Source organism: Mytilus galloprovincialis, chromosome 6, assembly GCF_965363235.1.
Source record: "Mytilus galloprovincialis chromosome 6, xbMytGall1.hap1.1, whole genome shotgun sequence".
Lineage (NCBI taxonomy): Eukaryota > Metazoa > Mollusca > Bivalvia > Mytilida > Mytilidae > Mytilus > Mytilus galloprovincialis.
The window spans coordinates 9,512,858-9,532,901 of NC_134843.1; the positions used below are offsets into that span (position 1 = coordinate 9,512,858).

General features: G+C 31.1%; 2 protein-coding genes across 2 annotated transcripts in view; one reads left to right on the forward strand and one right to left on the reverse strand.

The window, feature by feature from the left end:
• The window catches only part of LOC143078883 (protein disulfide-isomerase TMX3-like), a 112,223-nt gene that overhangs the window by 32,067 nt on the left and 60,112 nt on the right, over window positions 1–20,044 (forward strand). The window lies entirely within an intron of this gene.
• LOC143078884 (angiopoietin-related protein 2-like) overlaps window positions 5,366–20,044 on the reverse strand; it is a 30,953-nt gene continuing 16,274 nt past the window's right edge. The window contains exon 2 of the mRNA XM_076253910.1: window positions 5,366–8,290. Coding sequence (XP_076110025.1) covers window positions 7,632–8,290 — 659 coding nt within the window. The 3' untranslated portion in view covers window positions 5,366–7,631. The remainder of the gene's footprint in view (window positions 8,291–20,044) is intronic.

Consider the following 20,044-nt stretch of genomic DNA (forward strand, 5'->3'; position numbering starts at 1 on the left):
ATGTATATCAACTATCTTCATTACTGACTTAAAAAAAGAGTCCAAAGATTTTTTGTCAGCTTTTTCCCGTTTTATCCATTTCATACAGTAAGTATGGAGTGAGTCATGGATGATATTACGACACTCATTCCAATTAATAATTGACGGGGGACGATATTTAGGTCCTTTACTGAGGAATGATTTTAACTCTCGGTCTTGAACGATGTTAAGATCTCCTGTTATAACATGGGAAAAACACTACATTTATGTCATATCACAAATATTTCGCACTTTGTATGGTTTAAGAGGAGATCAGTCTCATCCTTTAGTAGTATAGATATATGTGAATGTAATTTCTCCAATAAATTTAGAAATCTTTATGAATTGCATTTATTTTTGAAAAGTTATCTCCCTTTTGAAATGTTAATAAAATGAAAATATCAACATAGTATGCAGTTCTTATTGGGGTAAGATGGAATTTATGTATGGGTTAACATCATATTAGATTAGCATTGCTAGCTGAATCATTAAAAAACACAACATTGGACACACTCTTAAGCCAACACAACTCTTTGTTTATCGAACTTTATGTTGAGGGTTACATCAACAATATCTTGTATGAGTGAAACAGTCATTGCTGATATATTATTTTTGCTGGAAATGTTAATAATTTGAAGGATCAAGCTCTCTATCATCTTCATTTCTCATTGAAATTTTATGAAATCCATGTTTATAATAAATAAAGGTTGAAATCTGCATTCATTCGGTGAGTTTAAATAATTGAATTAATCAAATAATTGTTTTGAGTTATCTCCCTTTGAAATACTAATATAGAAAATCATTGAAAGCCTTCGTGAACCTACATTTATTTTGGAAGTTTACCAGTGTTCTCAGTGTAATTTACGTATATACAATTGTATTTAAAAAAGGCACTTTGCATAGGAAATTTTGAGAGGATAGTATTTCTAGCTTTGATAAATTCCTGTCATATACCAATACAAGCTCAAGATAAATTGTACTGAGTTATGATATTGGTGTCTTATTGATGTATGAAGAATAAAAGTATGAAATTAAGCAGGAAAAAAGCCAACTAATGAAGCTGAATCATTGCCATGCTTCACATCCAATTATAAATCTTCCACAATAAATGTAATAAAACAGAGAAAGAATTTCAGACAGAACTAAAAAAACTAAAAGTAGTATAAAGCTTTTTGGTGTTTGATGTACAAATTTTCAATTAGGAAAAATAATTGGAACTGTAGAAGTTCAAGATTTCAACACAACATTGTCAGATAGGTTAACACAAATAATTGGAAGTGAATAAGTTCAAGATTTCAACACAATATGTCAGTTATTCAAGGTTACTATAGAAAACAGATTAACTTTGAGACACAATCAAATAAAAGATCTAAGTGGAAAATCTTTATTTACTTCAAATCCTTCAAAGAAGATAGAATTAGAATTAATACTCTCTGAAGCCTCTTTAGATATGTAATTTAAGCATGTCATTATCTTGATATTAAATGCATGGTGAAGTTTGCAGGCTGTTGATTCAATCTGCTTCATTCTATATGTTTTTGATTTTGAAGTCAGTTCGTACGCATATACAACTCAAAGACTCTTATTTGGTCTGTGTTTATTACATGATGTCTTTCTGAAAATACCATTGTAACCCATTGATATATTTGACATATCAAATGGGACCATTTCCAGCTCCCTCCTTTTTATGTGTCACTGGATTAAATTATCATGTACTTACAAAGAACAACATAACAAGCACCTTCAGTTAATCAGGAACTGGTTATCCTTCTGGAGCCAGGTTTTTCGAAGGGTTTGTAGTCTTTTGCTTTAGTCTTCTATATTGTATCTGTTGAATATTTTTTTTAAATGTCTCTGCTTTTTCAGCCCTTAACAGATTGAAGGCTGTACAGTGACATATAGTTGTTAATTTTTTATGTCATTGTTCTCTTGTGGAGAGTTGTCTCAATGGCAATCATACCACATCTTCTTTTTTATATTGTCAATTCCTTCTTCAGAAATTTGTTTTTTGTTCATTCTTTAGTATTTAATCATGAATGTATTAGGGTAAGTGAATTGAAATTCATTGATAGATTATAAATTGGTCTTAGGGCAAGACAAGACACATTTCTGAATCCTCTAATCTATCTTTTAGTCTTATATGCATGATTTTCTTCATTAGTTGTTGTTAGCTTTGAACTAGCTTAAAGTTACTGCTAGTACTGTCATATTTGTAATTAGTGTCTTTCTGTTGTGTGGATGTATATTAAAGTAACCATCCATGACTGCTATGATTTGTTAGAGGTATTTTTATTTGTATCCATCTTCAAGTTAATCATTATACCCCCGCTTTGAAAAAAAGGGGGGTATACTGTTTTACCTCTGTCTGTCCTTCCGTCAGTCCGTCAGTCCATCAGTCCATCAGTCCATCAGTCCGTCAGTCTGTCAGTCAGTCCGTCCCTCCCATGAATATTTTTCGTCACATTTTTCTTAGGAACTACACTACCAGGATTTCTGAAATTTGGTTTCAGGCTTGATATAAGTCAGCTATACTGTGTGATGCATTTTCAGATTCATCACTCGACAACTTCCTGTTTACCGAACACTTGTATGATTTTACACATGATAGCCAAGTTGAAAATTTTCGTCACATTTTTCTCAGGAACTACAATACAAGGATTTCTGAAATTTGGTTTCAGGGTTAATATAAGTCAGCTATACCGTGTGATGCGTTTTCAGATTCATCACTTGACAACTTCCTGTTTACCGAACACTTGTATGATTTTACACATGATAGCCAAGTTGAAAATTTTCGTCACAATTTTTTCAGGAACTACAATACAAGGATTTCTGAAATTTGGTTTCAGGGTTTATATAAGTCAGCTATACCGTGTGATGCGTTTTCAGATTCATCACTTGACAACTTCCTGTTTACCGAACACTTGTATGATTTTACCCAAGATAGCCAAGTTAAAAATTTTCGTCACAATTTTCTCAGGAACAACAATACAAGGATTTCTGAAATTTGGTTTCAAGGTTTATATAAGTCAGCTATACCGTGTGATGTGTTTTCAGAGTCTTCACTCAATAACTTCCTGTTTACCGAACACTTGCATATTTTTACACTGTTAATATTATCCACTTGCGGCGGGGGTATCATCAGTGAGCAGTAGCTCGCAGTTTCACTTGTTTTCAACTGATTTTTATAGTTTGTTCTTTTTATTGTACTGTTACACCACTATCCCAGGTTAGGGGACAGTTTTGCTAAACAAACTAGTTTAACCCTGCCACATTTTGTATGTACCTGTCCTAAGTCAGGAGCCTGTAATTTAGTGGTTGTCGTTTGTTGCTGTGTAACAATTTTTTTTAGTTCTTTATTTTGTACATAAATTAGGTTGTTAGTTTTCACGCTTAAATTGATTTACTTTTGTCATTTCGGGGACTTTTATAGCTGACTGTGCTGTATGGGCTTTGCTCATTGTAAAAGGCCATATGGTGACCTATAGTTGTTAATTATATGTCATTTGGTCTCTTGTGGAGAGTTGTCTCATTGGTAATCATACCACATCTTCTTTTTTTTATGTGTAAAAAGATTGATTGATTGGTGTTTAACGTAATTTTCAGCTCTGTGTGCTATTTTGTTGCAGTCATTTTTTTTTATTGAGAAAGCCAAAGTGCTCAGAGAGAACAACTAACCTTTGATAGGCAAACTGACATTCCTAGTCAATTCAGATTTCAGTCAAAATTCACAACCTCTATTGATACAGTAGATAGACTAAAGAGAACATTTAGTCACGGAGGCCCTGACTTTATAAAAAGAAGTAACGGGATGTGGCATATGGAGCAGGAATTGTTGACCCTTCTTGACCACTTAACATTACTTCTAGTTTTGTTAGAGTTTGTGCTACTCAGTCCTAAGTTTTCAACATGGTGTTCTATAAACTGTTGTTTGTCTATGCTTTTCTGGCCATGAAGTTGTCTTTATTTCAATGAATTATGATTTTTTTTACCCCTGGTATTTTCATTCAACTTTCTGATAACACTTCAACACTTTGTCTCCTGTAATTTACTACTTATATATTGCTTATTTTCAGTATGTATTAAACACTTACTTAAATCCTGCCAAATGGCCATCATGTAAACTGTTAATTTTCTCTTTATGGGGGCCTATCTCTCTCTCTCTAATAAATTTCCCCCTCTCTGATAGCATCTTGATAAAGAAATTAACTATAACTGTACTTTGAATTGTTTGTTCTCTCCAATGTATCCACTTAATCTCTACTAAATGGCCATTTATATAAGAACTTAGTTTGCTCTCTGATGATCTCTGACTCTCTGATAAGTGTCATACATCTACCACTATTGTGTTTTTGTTACAATGCACATAGTGATGCTTTAAATTTATCCATGTGCATATCAATATTAGTTACATAGTGTGCTAATGACCTTATACAGTATTATATGGTGTCAGTAAATTCCATATGGGGTGAGAGCGAAATAAAAATCAGTACTTGATGAAAACTGATGAATTGACTGACTTTTCTGTATAAATAGTCACTTATTAGAAAATGTAAATATAATTATAGATTATCGTTGAGATGACCAATGATAATTTGTTTATCACTATTTTACCTGTGACGAAGTTGTCAATTTCATGTCAATTTCAACGCCGCATGCCTGCTTAGTTTTTAGCGATAATTTTCCATCTCGAGGGATAATTTTCCATCTCAAGCCAGTAGCATGATATGAAAAATTATCACAAAAAAAGATCAAAGGAAAAATGCACAAAATAGCGATAAATAGTTTAACATTGTATACTGATGAATTACTGGTACAGGCTTTTCTGTATAAATAGTTTTACTGATTCACCCATGAATTGACAGGCTTTTCTGTATTAATAGTCGCTTATGAGAAATTGTAAATATAAATAGTTTTATGTGCATAAGACTTCAGTGATTCAGGTGCTAAGGGATTAATTTATCATCCAAAAATAATCTGAAGAACAGTGTAAAAATTGCTAATTAATTGTCCTACTGACTTCACTATTTATCATTTTCTTGTTTTTATTGTCTCAAAGGTTTTATAATTTTAACTCTCAAAAAATTGGTCAAGAAATTATTCTAAAACAATTATGTTGTTCTCATGGAAATCCATCATTTGGTTTATTTTCTACCCTGTTTTTGTTTTTTAAAAAGTTGAACTCTATTATTCTACAGTTTGATTGATTGATCGTTATTTGATTAATATCAACTGGCAAAAATAAGATTGATTGAATATATTATCAGACAGATGAACAAACAAAATTGTAAAGTGATTTGTACTATGTTGTGTTTTTGTAATTGCAAGAGTAATAAAAACTCAACAATACTTGTAGTAAATAACATTTTATTACTGGCAACTTTTATTTGTTGTTATGTCAGCATCTTCTTTATCACAATAAAAATATAAAGAAAAATCTGAGTTTTAAAAAGTTGCCATAATACTTTAAATAAGCTTTTACATCTAAAGCGATAATATGAAAATTAATGTCAGAATTTAAAAGTTTGGTGTAAGATTTTAATCAAGTTTATAATGGTATATCCATATAATTATGAAGATGATTTCAAATAAATGAAGAGTTGAAAGATGAAACAAAATTGATAATCTGTTAAATGAGATTTGTTATCTTTATTTCTTCACCTTTTAGTACCTTCTGCATGAAAAGAAACTTTCAGACATTTACTGGCTTTGAATGACATAATCAAGATATCTCTATGAAAATCTCATCCATGTTGTTTTCAATTACAACCATAAAGTTAAAAAAAAAGTAATTTGAAGTAAAATCGAAATAATTTGAAATAAATTATATTGAAGCATTTGAAAATTGATGTTAATGTAAATTCACAGCTATAGCTTATACATTATGCCTATTTTATTATAGCAAATAATAAAGATTAATTATTCTTGTGAAACAAATCCCTGGCTTCCAAACATACCTAAATGGCAGAAAGAATGGATTGACTTTTTTTCTCCTAATTTTTTAGTACAGTGGAAAACATAGTTGCAAAGAAACTAATTATTTATGAAAAGCAATGAATGATAGTCTGTGAAAATTCATAATATAATATTCTATATTAAATGTAATTTGAAACAAAGGAACACATTTATTTTAATACCTCTCTTTCTCTCTACATTTTAAAAAAAGAATATAGCATAGCTTATCTCCTCTTGAATTGTTTTTGTTCTGTAAGGTTTTATACCCTTATGACACTATAATGATACCAGAACATTCTAGGTAAAACAATTTTTAATTATTTTTTGAAGAAATTTAGAATTGTGAGGATAAAAGCCAGATCTGGACAAAATCGTTCATTTTGTCCAGAGCAGATAGTTTTATAAAAGTCTAGATCAAAACATTGGTGTATTTTTATGTTCTGGAGGTTTTTGGAATAAACTATTTTACAGTTATAAAAGTTATCAGTTTATAAACACCTTGCAAAGTGACATCTTCAGAGTACATTGTTTACAATAATTAATTGGATAATAGGCAACTATAATAGCTGCTTACCTTAATAAAGACAAAGAAAGAAGGAATGCATGTTTTGAAAATCAGTCCTAGATTTGATAGATGTTCCATTTGATTTGCATTACTGCCTTCAGATGATGATGATGATGATGATGATGATGATAGGAGTTTATAACGACCTTGACTTCAGAAATGTTGTTTGGGGTCATTTATGAGGGGAGGTCAGAGGGGTCCTGATCCCGAAATCCCAGGCTTAAAAACATGAAATCCTGAGGTCCCTATAAATTTAAAGAAATCTATATCCCGACATCCCGAAATTTGAAAAAAGAATTCCTGGATCCTGAAATGATCAATCTTGAAATCCCAAGCTTTAAAACACCTGATCCCGACGTCCTGAAAATGGTCCTAAATACTGAAACAAAATATCCAACTGGTTGCCCTATACATGTTAAAAACTATTGAATATATATATATATATATATATATTAAAAGACTCAAAAATAAATAGCCATCCCCTAAAATAGAGTGACCATTTTAATCAGATAAGCAAAGAAAGAGTTACAGCTAAAAGTCTGCATTTTTGCTCATTCTGTAAATTTTTGTTACATAAAGAAAACCTTGAAAAATTATGTAAGAGGAATTTTAAGTGATTAAAACCTTTCTAATCCCTTATCATGAAAATCACAGCTTGACAATTATAAAAATAGATTGCAGACTCATAATCAGTCTTAGTATTATAGACAAATTCTATACAAGATTACAACATAAAACAATAATAATACAAATAGAAATTATGAATTAAGATATCATGATATTAGTATGTTGGAATATTTAGTGAGAGATTAGATTTTATATAACATTATAATTTTTGTCTGCAGTTCCGGAAATGCTTCATATCTAAATGTAGTGTACCTGTTAACCTAAATATTGAGTTGTTATATAAACTGGCCTTGTTTTCCACCTAAATCTACATTTAGCTGCTCCCATTGTATAACAGTAAGCTATTTCCTTACTTATTTTGATTAAGCTCAATTCATTGAAAAAATGTACATGTATAAATTGAAAAAAAAATATTGTAAAAAGTTAGCAGTAATAAATAATAGTACAAAAATATTGAGCATTTATTTGTTTATCCACGGCTATTGTGGTTCTTATAATATGTTCTACTTGGTCTTATTTTCATTTCAGTTTTAGCTAACTGCTTTGGTTTCCACTCATTCCAAGAAATAGTTCTATCTGATGGATTAGAATCATTAGTATATTTTCCATTCAGTATCGTAAAGTAGCATGCGTTAAACCACCATCCACACTGCCATTCTCTAGCACAGCTATAATTATGATAATTATCATTGTCTTTGTCAACGGTACTAAATTTCATATTGTTATGGTTAATTAAGCTATCCCTAGCACTGCCCTTAAATCCTCTCACTTCCAATCGATACTGATCACGTTCTCCGTCTATTTTAAAACTTTCATAAGATGCATAAACTTTGTTGTCTTCAAAGTCCCATAGGTCTATTCGAAGTTCATAATGCCCTTGATTTGTAAGTAGAAACATATTATCTAATCCAATCCAGTATTCAGATGCAATATTGCCAAAACCCTCGCGATATTCTTTCCAAAACAAGTTGAAATCTACTTTTCCGTTAAATCGTTTTTGTATAACTAACCATCCTCCAGGGGGGGTGTCCATATCACACCAGACGGGAATGGAACATGAAGAATAAAGCGGTGTTATATGGTAGATTCCACTCGTCTTATAACCTTTCTCATAAACCTCCTGACAATCTGCAATACAAATATATAAGCAATATTTATTATAGATGCAATGAATTAAATAAAGTATGAGATAAACATCATCTAGACAGCAGTTTAACATTAAAAGACATACATATAGCTTCAGATTTTACTTAGCATTAGACTTTATACCAGGTTTGTACATGAGCAAGACGATGGATGCCACATGTGGAGCAGGATATGCCTATCCTGGTACCCTTCAAAAGGGCCTGAGATCAAACCCAGTTTTTGGTTGGGTTTGTGTTGTTCAGACTTCAGTTTTCTATGTTGTTGTTAGTTAATTTTCAACTTGTGAGTTTGAATGTCCTTTTGGTATCTTTCGACTCTCTTTTCAGAGACTTGCAGAATTTCATGAAAACTTGCATGTTTATTTAGGGAAAAAGACTAATAGTTTCATCTCAGGGTTAAGCATACCATAATAAGAATGATTAACAAAACCACTATATGGAGATTTTCAACTCATATAAAGGGGACCTGGCTAAACTTAAATAGACTGGGCTTCCAGGGCCCCAGTTAATTTTCCACCTGAAATTTAAAAGAAAAAAAAGAATATATGGTAAATAAATTCATGACACAAAATCACTTCTCTTTTTGACAGAACTCAAAACCTTAATTGATGTTCTTCATCAGAAGGACTGTGTCAGGAAATCAAATCATGATAATAACATTAGATGTATGTTTCATTATAATACTTTATTCTGATTGGCTAACTGCACATCACGTGTTATTCCGTAAGCAGTTGCATTGCTCAATACAACTTTTCATTCATGATAACATGTGGGCCAACAATAAAGTGCACAGGTGAATTAAATAAAAAAAATATGTAAAATTCGTGTTTTCATGATCATAGTAAAAAAATGTAATTATAAGTATTGAATGCTTCTTTTTGTAACTTTATAGGTTTGTAAAAGCGTTGACCGTGCGCACATTTTTAGAATGAAGCGCTTCCATGCTTTATACAAAATGTAATTCGGTCAACGCTTTTACACCCCAATAAATTTACTAAAAGAAGCATTCAATTCTTAAGTAAAAGATCAAACTTCTTTTCAAGTTCAAGAGGGCACCACTCACACAAATTTATGTAGAATTCAGTGCTAAATTTTGAAGACGCTGCACCTGTGTATTGAATAGCAGATGGGGGTTATTCACAGTTAATATAAATGGATTACAAAAAATGTAAATTGTTATATAGAATAAGAAGATGTGGAATGAGTGCTAATGAGACAACTCTCCATCCAAGTCACAATTCATAAAAGTAAACCATTATAGGTCAAAGTAGGGCTTTCAACACGGAAATCATTTTTCTGGGGATATAAGGATTTTTTTTACCATTTCAGGCACATAAGTTCTTGATTTTAATGCAATAGGACATTATATGAAAAATATTGCATTGTAATGTGCCAAGAAATTACAAATGTCAGATAGAGGGGTAGCATGACCGAAAACTATGTGCCAAGCAGTTGAGAATTCAGGAAACAATACAATGTTTCATACAGAGCGTATAAGTGGCATAAAACATTTCAAGAAGATATATTACTTTACTTTTAGAATGACATAATTTAATAGAACAAAGTGATTCTTTTTCATGTCTTAAGAGTATTATCTAATATATAACAGAAGAATTGTGTCATATCAAGAAGTGCCAAACTAATTTATTTTGAATAAAGTAAACATGTAGTATATCATGTACCATATCACATTTTCATATTATGTCTTTGATGGTAAATTGAAAATCAGTAAAATGCTAAGGTAGGCAGTTTTTCGATTATGCAATACTATGATATATTTATTTTTATAGACTTCAAAGAATGCTGAACAAAGAAATGTATGTTTAATTTAGTTACACTAAGTTTCTTCCATTGGAACTTTTACAGAATTTTCAGAATGTTTGTAAATCAACAGGGATTTTTTTCCACGTATTTAGTACTCCATAGTTACATGTTATAGTACATTTTTAGTGTCACCGATTTTTGAAATTTGGGAAAAACTTATAAATTAACCATATGATTGAAACCTTACATTGATCCTCCCAACCTCTAGAGTAATGATATGTTAGATTAAGTGATTTGGATAACATCACATGGAACATAGAAGGAAACCAAATGATATTTGACAAAAGATATAGGGGGAGATACATGTATGATGTCATGGGAATAATTCAGTACTTGATTAGCCAGTCAAATGATAGTTGTAAAAGTATTTTAACATAAATGAACATGAGTTAATATGTTTTAAGATGTCCTTTGATTGTGTTTAGCCATTTCAATTGATATTTTATAGTGTGTCTTTCTATGTTGTGATGTTTCACTATTATTTCAAGTTAGGGTGAAAGTTGGTACCTGTTAAAATGTTTAAACCTGCTGCATTTGTTAGCACCGCTTCTAAGTCAGTAAACTGTTGGTCAGTAGTTGGCGTTTGTTGATGTGGTTCATAAGTGTTTCTTGCTTCTGTTTTTATTATATAGATTAGACCGTTGGTTGTCCATGAGTGGTTTTACATTAGTCATTTTTAGGGCCTTTTATAGCTTGTTGTTTCTGTGTGATCCAAGGCTCTGTTTTGAAGCCTGTACTTAAAAAGACCTATAATGGTTTGCCTTTTACAAACTGTGACTTGGATGGAGAGTTGTCTCATTGGCACTCATACCACATCTTCTTATATCTTTGAGCATTGTAATCCAAAACCACTTATAAGTACAGACACTTTGATTACAAATTGCCAATTAATTACATGTTTCATGGATTTCTGATAAGTCACGAAGCATTATATTTTTCAGACTTTTTTTTCTGTTAGAAATTTTGGTATCTTTTAACCACAGTAACCACAGAATGTTTAGCATAATGATTAGTATAACAGGATCTGAGTAATTATTAATTAATTACATGTTTGGGAAGTGCTTGATCATGCAGTATCAACACATAACACATGTAAACAAACGTACTAATTAATATGCAGTTATTATGTGTCAGTAGTAATATGCATTTCCGCTAACACTTACATAAATATTTATCTTATTTGCTACTGTGCAGCAATTTCCTTTAATACTTGAAATATTATTTTATCATATTTGTACGTATTATATATAAGGACCATTTCTTTATGATATATACTTGACATCGCCTGTGGTTGACACAGTGCTTGAACTGTTACAACACTGAGACTGGTAAAAATTTCTACCATTAAAGAAAGGAATTTTCATTTCATTTTTTCAGTGGGAAATAATAAGTTAGAAATTGAAAAATTATTATCAGAATTTTATTCAAGCTAAGATAGACATTTCTGCTTCTAGTATTGTAATACACTTGACATTATTTTGAGGAATTTCAGTGATATTCAATATCAGCAGATCTTTGTGTTTATTTTCTTCTTATCTTTAAGATGTGTTAGAGATATTGCCATAGGCAAAGGTACTGAGTATGGATTTTATGATGTCTTTTTGAAAGGTGTGTCATGAAATAGTTTAAAGAACCTCAGAGCTGCATCAATTTGTCTTAGTTTTGTTTATCTGTTTAATAGCAAAATTATTTTTGAGTCTGATGACTCAGTTTTGATGTATGTAATTGTTATACGTTTTCTGGATATGGCTTTTTGAACTGAAATCAGACTCAAAAACATAGATGTTTTAAGCTAAATTAAATACTGTAAATTCACAAATATCATTGGGATGTTTTTATTAATGTAAAAAAATTCGATAGTATCCGGTTCAAAATAATAAAAATTGAGAAAAAGATTAAAAAAAAAAAAAGTCACAAACAATCTGCTGTTCACATTCCTAGACCTTTTGAGTCTTAAAGTTAAATCCATTGCACTACAGTTGTGAAATGTATTAGTAGATTCTGTACCTACTACTTCTTGAAAAATCCTTAAATTTTCATGAATAATTGTATAAATGCAATGCACCTTGGTTAATTTTTATTAATCATTCGTTATATTTTACAAGTGAAGAAATTCTTCTGGTAAGGGCTTACAAGTTTAATCAAACAATTTAAGTAGGAAGTGCTTTCTGACTGTTGTTTGTTATAGATTATAGTTTCCACTATTGAGGAAGATTATTTGTACTTTTTAAGTTATACAGAGTGTAATTTTATTTCTCGTTCAAACCTATAATTCAGTGTATAGCTGCTTGTTTGAATTCTTGTTTTTGTCTATAACATGCTAAGATATATTTTTAATTGCTTTCCCTCTCTTTGAACTCAAGATCAAGGTGTAAAGTTTATCAGATTTATAGGTGCTGTTTAATGTCATCAACCCAGGTGTTTAAACATTTGTTTCTTTTACTTACATAAGATAAAGCATAAAAGCTGTAGAATCTTCATTAATTGAATTTAAATGCTTTTTCAACTTTTAAAAACTTGTCCCTTTTTTTCTTTAATCGATTTATTCAATTTGTCTATATACGAACTAGTTTAGTTCCGTTCAATATCGTAGAGGGTACGTAGTGATACGTAGATTTGTGACTATTGAACCTGTAGCTAGCCTAGCTGCTACATAGATATTGATAGCAGCTACTAGCTACTCGTTCAATAGTCATGAATCTATGTAGCACTACGTAGCCGCTACGATATTGAACGCAACCCTGCTCCATGATATATTAGCAACAGTGGTAAGGCATGATAATGTATAGTAGATATGCTTTATCTAAACGTTGGCTGGTAGCTGAACTTAATAAGTTAGTTCCCTGGTGGTGCTTGAAAAAAACCTGCTTAAATCATCGCTATTATTTCGATTTCAAAATACTAAAATACTAAAAAAAGTCCATGTAAAAGTTTGGTGGTTTAAACCTTGGGACCATCACTTTTGGAGAATACTGAATAAATATGAGTAAAATAGAATTCAAAATTGGTAGAAATACACTCCTGCTTTCCACAAGGGAAATAATTTCTATAACTTGAATAACAGATGATAGCATATTACATGTGTACTGACAAATGTCATTTCAATTGTGTGACAATGTTATTTGTGCATTGAATAATTTTTCCATATATTTGTTTACTTACATAATCAAATACTGTTGGTCATTCATAACAATCAAAGATAGAAATAAAACCTAATTTGTCAGATTTTTGGAATATGCCTGAGTTTTAATCAAGCACTCACACATCATAAGTTTGGTAAGATATTACAATATGTCATGTAGATTTTTGTTTATCTGACTGCAAAGATAGCTGCATTTACATTCAAGTGTTGACTGCATATTTGAAATCAGTTATTAAACAAAATTATATAACAGATTAACATGAAACATTTATGAATGAATGTAATCAACTTTTGTGAGGGTGTACTCAATAGAGATAAGTTGAATCTAAAAAAAATAGCATTTCATTCATAGCAGTAGGCGTAGTAAACTTTGAGTCAGTGTATTTTGAAAGTTTCTGACAGTTTTGGTTTTCAGAGACCCAGCTGTCTAATAAGTGTCAGATAAATTGCTTAGAGCACCTACCAAAAAATAAGTGGTGAACTGAAAAATGGGATAAAGGGAGAGGATGGAACTTCTGTATAGTCCTAAAGTCTTATTCAATATTTGTTTTTGCCAAAAAAAGTGTGGGGGGATTTATTTTCTGAGCTCCAATGCCAGTGAAAATAAATTACCATTATCATCTATAAGTTGTGGTTAGTTGATAACATTCCCTGAGCACATATTCATCCCATGTTGTACTTGGATTCATTACTGGAAGTCATTTAAATTAAAAAAAAAAAAAAGTAGAACTTATCTTGAAGTTCCACTATGAAGATATCATGCATATGGGGAAAGGGGAAATGTTAAAAACATTTTATGGTGAAAGCAAGTCAAGGGAGAAAGGGTGGGCACTAAAATAAATCTAGAGATGAGGAACTCTGTAAATATAAAAAAGCATAGTTAGATTATAAGAAAGTATTATTACTGGAAAAGCTAGAGGTGAAATATTTGTGAGCAGAGACACAAAAAAAATTGTATGTATTTGATATTAACGAAGCTCTTTATCTTATCTACTGGTAATGAATCACTGAGAGACTAAGTGAAAAATATCATTAGATCATGCTGATTTTATGGTAAAATAACTCATAAGCTAATTGGAAAACATCTAAGGATTGTCAGGATTAGCATAGAATTTGCTGCATTTCTGAATTTTATACAAAATGGAGAATTTCTGGTATTGCAGATTTTTTGTTCTGTAATTTTTCTGAATTTTATTTTTGTTTTTGTAGGTAAATGAGTTTGTCCTTGATTCATTTTAGTTACAATTTGAGTCTTTGGTGCAATTTTATCTATGTCTGCTGAGTATAACAATGTGTTTTAAAGTGCAGTTGCTGCCAGTTGAAGCAATAAAACATATTATACTGCAATAATATTTTCACATACTTCTGTGGTTTTTTCTAAGCAAGTGCTTCTTTATAATTGTTCAGGACATTGCTACGATGCATTCCAAATGTTTTAAATTTTTTGTTTGTGTCAGAGTAGCCGTGTTTAGATGAAAATTATAGTCCATGGACTTGTTTTTAGTACCTTTAGTATCACTCTGTCTGTCTGTAGTCATTCTGGTACTTCTTTGTCATACCAGTAGTCAAGATTGCCTCCACTACTTTCCTTAATTTTTATGCATGAACAATTTTTTTTTATGTCTAATTATTCGCAGTACCAATAAGAATGAAACCATATAAAATATTCATAGAAAATGCCAAACTTGTTATACTGATGTTTCATGGGCTTATATTACTGAAAATTTACAATATCAATTTTGCATTTAAAAAATAATTAAGACAAGGTACATGCCATTATAGTGCAAATCATCACTCATACTTAATGGTGTGGATAATTTTAAAGAATTACAGAATCCAGTGTGACGTGTTTTCTACTTAATTCAATTTTAATTTGTCTTTGGCCAATTTACAGTGAAAAGAGAAGAAACCAACAACTCCCCTTAACTAAACAAAAAGCTAACAAAGCATGTTCCTCAAAACTATATATTCTTTCTATACTCTTTCTGAAAATAAGCTGAGTTCTTGCAATATCAATGAAAGCCGGCAGCAGCCAATTGTATTCCACGGTTTATTATTGGCCTCAACATGACCTTGACCTTGTCATCTTCAGAGGACCATCATATTGGTTGACCATTAAATGTTGACCCAAATATTGACCTTTGTGGCAATTTTCAGAGGGTCATTTGGTTTCCATGTTGGTGGCTTATTGATCATCTTCCAAGGACCATCATAAATTTCACTCCTAGTATATTCTTCACCTGAGTAGTTTCTTCAAAGGGTCATCTGTCACAGATTGACCATCTGAAGTGTTGGCCTCAGTGCTTCACATTTTGGTTGAATAACCTGTTAGGTCTTATACAGGGTAAAATGTCAATGTACTTTACAATACTAGATGAGTAACCTCCACATAAAACTGCAATAAAAAGGTTAAAAACACCCAGTTTATGGCTTTTAGAGAGCTTTATTCAACAACTGATACCTTTGATTGATGTTGAACAACCAAATTACATTTTATAGCCTAACAAATACCATAAAATTACCCATGTCAGCTTCAGCAATCTTGTTTGTCTAATGCCAAGGACTTGTTCCTTGATAAGATATCATTGAAGAACAGACAAGAATTCAAAATCAGCTGAGCATTTAGTGGAAAGTTTTCTGCTTCTTTTACCTGTCAGTTTATGAGTGGTAAATGCCAGTTAGCAGCCAGTGTATTGCAGAATAAATCTTTTATTTCTTTGCTCAGCTGTTTCTGAACTCAGAAACTATAAAGCAAACAATCTTGAAATTACAAATAGGAGGTAAAAATGCAAAGTAAACATCTAAATTTCAATTAAAAAAAAATACCAATACTCATGCAATTCCTCTGCACAAATGAACATTCAAACAGGGACTTAAGTTTTTGTTTTGAATGTTGTATAGACAATATGTAATTATGTCATTGTGTTCCTTACCCATCCCCATAACCTTTGCTTAAACATCTTCAATCAAATGAAATTGCTTCCAAAAATAGGAGAGAATTCATTCTAGTTGTAATAGACTTTGATAGTAAAAGAAACAAGTGTAATGTTGATCTGGATAACCTATGCTTATAATTACACATCTTGAATGCAATTGTTTCCTAAAATAGGAGAAAACTCATTCCTGATTTAATCTATTTCGATATTGAAAGAAACAATTCTTATTTTGATCCTAAGGTTGGTGGTATTATTTTTCAACTTTATGACTGATCTTTGAGTAAGATATTTGTATAACTGACAGTAACTATTGATGTTCCCTGTCAGACACATTATCAAACAGATCTTGTTTACACAAAAAAACAAATTGGTACATTGATAGATATCTATACAAAGATAAGTATAGAAAATGCTTTTTCATTGCTTGGTTGTTTTATCTTCATTAAAAGTTTGTACATTAGGAGTAAAACTAACACTTGTTATTAAGAAATGACTGACATATAAGGAGTAAAACTAACACTTGTTATTAAGAAATGACTGACATCTAATTAACATAGTTGTTTACTTTTAATTTTGTTGGAATCAAAACCTTCAGAATTGATCAAAAATAGATCTTGCTGCAGTGACATTATTGTACATGTAATGCATTTACTATCAATCTTTATAATTGGAACTGATTCACTAACAAATGACTGAACTAGAGTAAAGGGTAGAACTTCTAAACGTTGCAAATAACAAACCTAATTTTTTAGCCTAATTTGTTTTACCTTTTTTATTTTTTATTATCATTAATTTTTATTTTTTTTAGATATTTTTAAATAATATATCTAAACACTCTGACAGCTACAAATAGCTAATTTTAACCTCCAGATGAATTATAACGTGTTGTGTCTGCTCGATATCTTCTTTTATTCATACCAGGAACTGAGTGAAAGGTCTTCAAAAATAGATAAGTTTTTTTCACAGTACGTATTTAAAACTTCAAATTTCTCAAGGTTCATATTTTCTATGCATATTTTCTCAAGGTATACATGCTTTCAAATATGTTTATTTAAGGGCAGTTTTAAACATATGTTGTTTTTCCGGATGATCAATCAAAGCTGACTTGTTATACATTTGTAAGTCAAATGTTAGTATGCCACAAGTTTGAATGAAATATTTGTATAATAGAAAATTATCATAATACTTTCATGCTTGTGATACTGTCACACATAATATAAGGTTACAGTTAAAAACATGTTATAAGTCACCAATCTTTTTATTATTTTATTATTTATTAACATCATGTAAAATTAAGCGTGCTTCAAATACTGAATATAAAGATACTATACTTTAAAGACTAATTAAATTATTTTCACATTTCACGGATGAAAAGTGATATTATGAATTAAATAATATTTAAGTATGAAACTTGATGCTCTTTTTTTCAGATATTGCTTGATAAAGTTATTCAGTAAGCTAGAATATTTTAAGAGGCTGTGAAGAGAAATCTCGACTATGGAGAACTTTATAATGCATGGTTGCTTCCTTATGACTCTGTCTGTATATTTCTGGCATTTATTTTTAAGGTTGGTCAGTCATGTTAAACAGCCTACACAATATTTAAGATTCTTATGAATCAGAGACCATGAGTCTTGAAAATATTCATTTAAGAAAATGAGCCAATTTTTCTGGAAAAATCTTAGCAGAATAAATCTGATGAAGTGGCAGTATATTCCATTATATTACGGATTACAAATGTGTCGAGGTTTCTGATTGGATAACAACACAGAGATGTCAGTATATATTCAGGAAACTGCCGGGGTATATACGACGTTTTTATCCCCAATTGGAACCTCAAAAACGTCATCATAACACTGGTTACTATGTGACGTAGTCATAAGCTATCAGACTGTCAGAGGTTCACAGAGGGAAAATAATGACGTGCTTCAGTCAATAATACATTTTTGATACAAAATCACGCAATTAACACTTTTAATACTTTAATTTGATGTTAAAAGTGTTATTATAAATTATTACATACACGATAAAATTATGTTCACAGTAAATTAGAAAATCCTTCACGTATGCCGAACATATCAGGTTGGGTTTTTCAATATATATGTGTTGTCAACAAATACCTGCACTGAAAAATAACATTAAGTCAGGGGTAATCCGTAATATATGTGTAATTCAGGTCTCAGAAAGGGTATATACTGTGACATTCCCGGCTTAGGGCTTATATCCCCTTCGCCTTCGGCTCAGGGGATATAAACTCTAAGCCGGGAATGTCACAGTATATACCCTGTCTGAGACCTGAATAACATATAATAGTGTAGTTCTATGGGTCCCAAAGTTTTGACTGACACCCTCTTATTATGTCTATCTGTAAAGAAATATGTTTTTTCATGGTTGTTTTTGTCTCACTTGATGGAGTCAAAAAAGCGAGACATAGGTATGCTGTTTCCAGCGTCTGCGGTGTCAACAATGTATTAGTTTGTGATTAGGTCTAGTTTATGGCGAACTATTAGTGGTAAGTCAAAGATATTTGGTATGCAGTTGTATAAGTATTGGCACATCTCATTACCATGTAGATTATTTGACCCCGCCCCTCAGTTATGGTCTATTGACTTTGAAACTTTTGCTAGTTTTCATGTATTAGTTTGTGATTAGGTCAATTTATGGGGAACCACTAGTGGTAAAGTAATGATAATTGGTATGCAGTTGTATAAGCATTGACAAACCTCATTTCCATGGAGATTATTTGGCCCTGCCCCCTCATTCATAGTCTATTGACTGAAATTTTTGCTTAGTTTTAATGTATTAGTTTGTAATTAGGTCAGTTTATGGAGAACCTGACTAGTCGTAGTTTAATGATAATTGGTATGCAGTTGTATAAGCATCAGCATATCTCATTTCCATGGAGATTATTTGGCCCTGCTCCCTCAGTCATGGTCTATTGACTTTGAAACTTTTGCTTAGTTTTCATGTATAAGTTTGTTATTAGGTCAGTTTATGGGGAACCAGTAGTGATAAGTCAATGATACTTGGTATGCAGTTGTATTAACATTGGCACATCTCATTACCATGGAAATTTTTTTTACCCTCTCCCTCAGTTATGGTTTATTGACTTTGAAATTTTGTTTAGTTTACATGGATTAGTTTGTGTATAGGTTTATTTAAAGAGAACTACTTATGATAAGTCAATGGTATTTGGTATGCAGTTGTAATAGCATTGGCACATCTCATTTCCATGGAGATTGTTTAGCCATGTACCTTCAGTCGTAGTTCATTGACTTTGAATATTTGCTAAACTTACATGTTAAAGTGTTAATTGCTATTTTTTATTTCAACATTTGCATTATCGAAATTACAAAAAAGAGAGACATATCTCTGTGATAACAATGTATTTCAGTATTCCTCAGAAAATAAAAAAGATCCAATTTTGAATAAATTCAAGATTTTAGAATGAGAGAACAGTACTTTAATATTTAAACCATCCATAATGCAACTCTTTCTGTCTTCCTTAGAGATGTATGATATGATTGGAGTTTCCATGGAATCTCTTGCCCACCACAAATTAAGTTACCTTGTCATGTTTATCTTCTGATCTCTATCCTAACTGGCTAAAACTGTTTTTTAGAGACAAGATAATTGGTCTTTAATATAATGCAGTCTCCATTTTTCATTTTAAATTATACAATTTTGCTATAATTGAGTGTTTGACGAGGTACTGAAAGGTTTATTGGTAATGCCACACAAAGGTCTTAGTTATTTATTAGGGTTAAGTGTTTTAGATTATATTGGTTTAACCTTTGATCTTAACAAATTGGAAGTAACATCAGAAACAGATAAG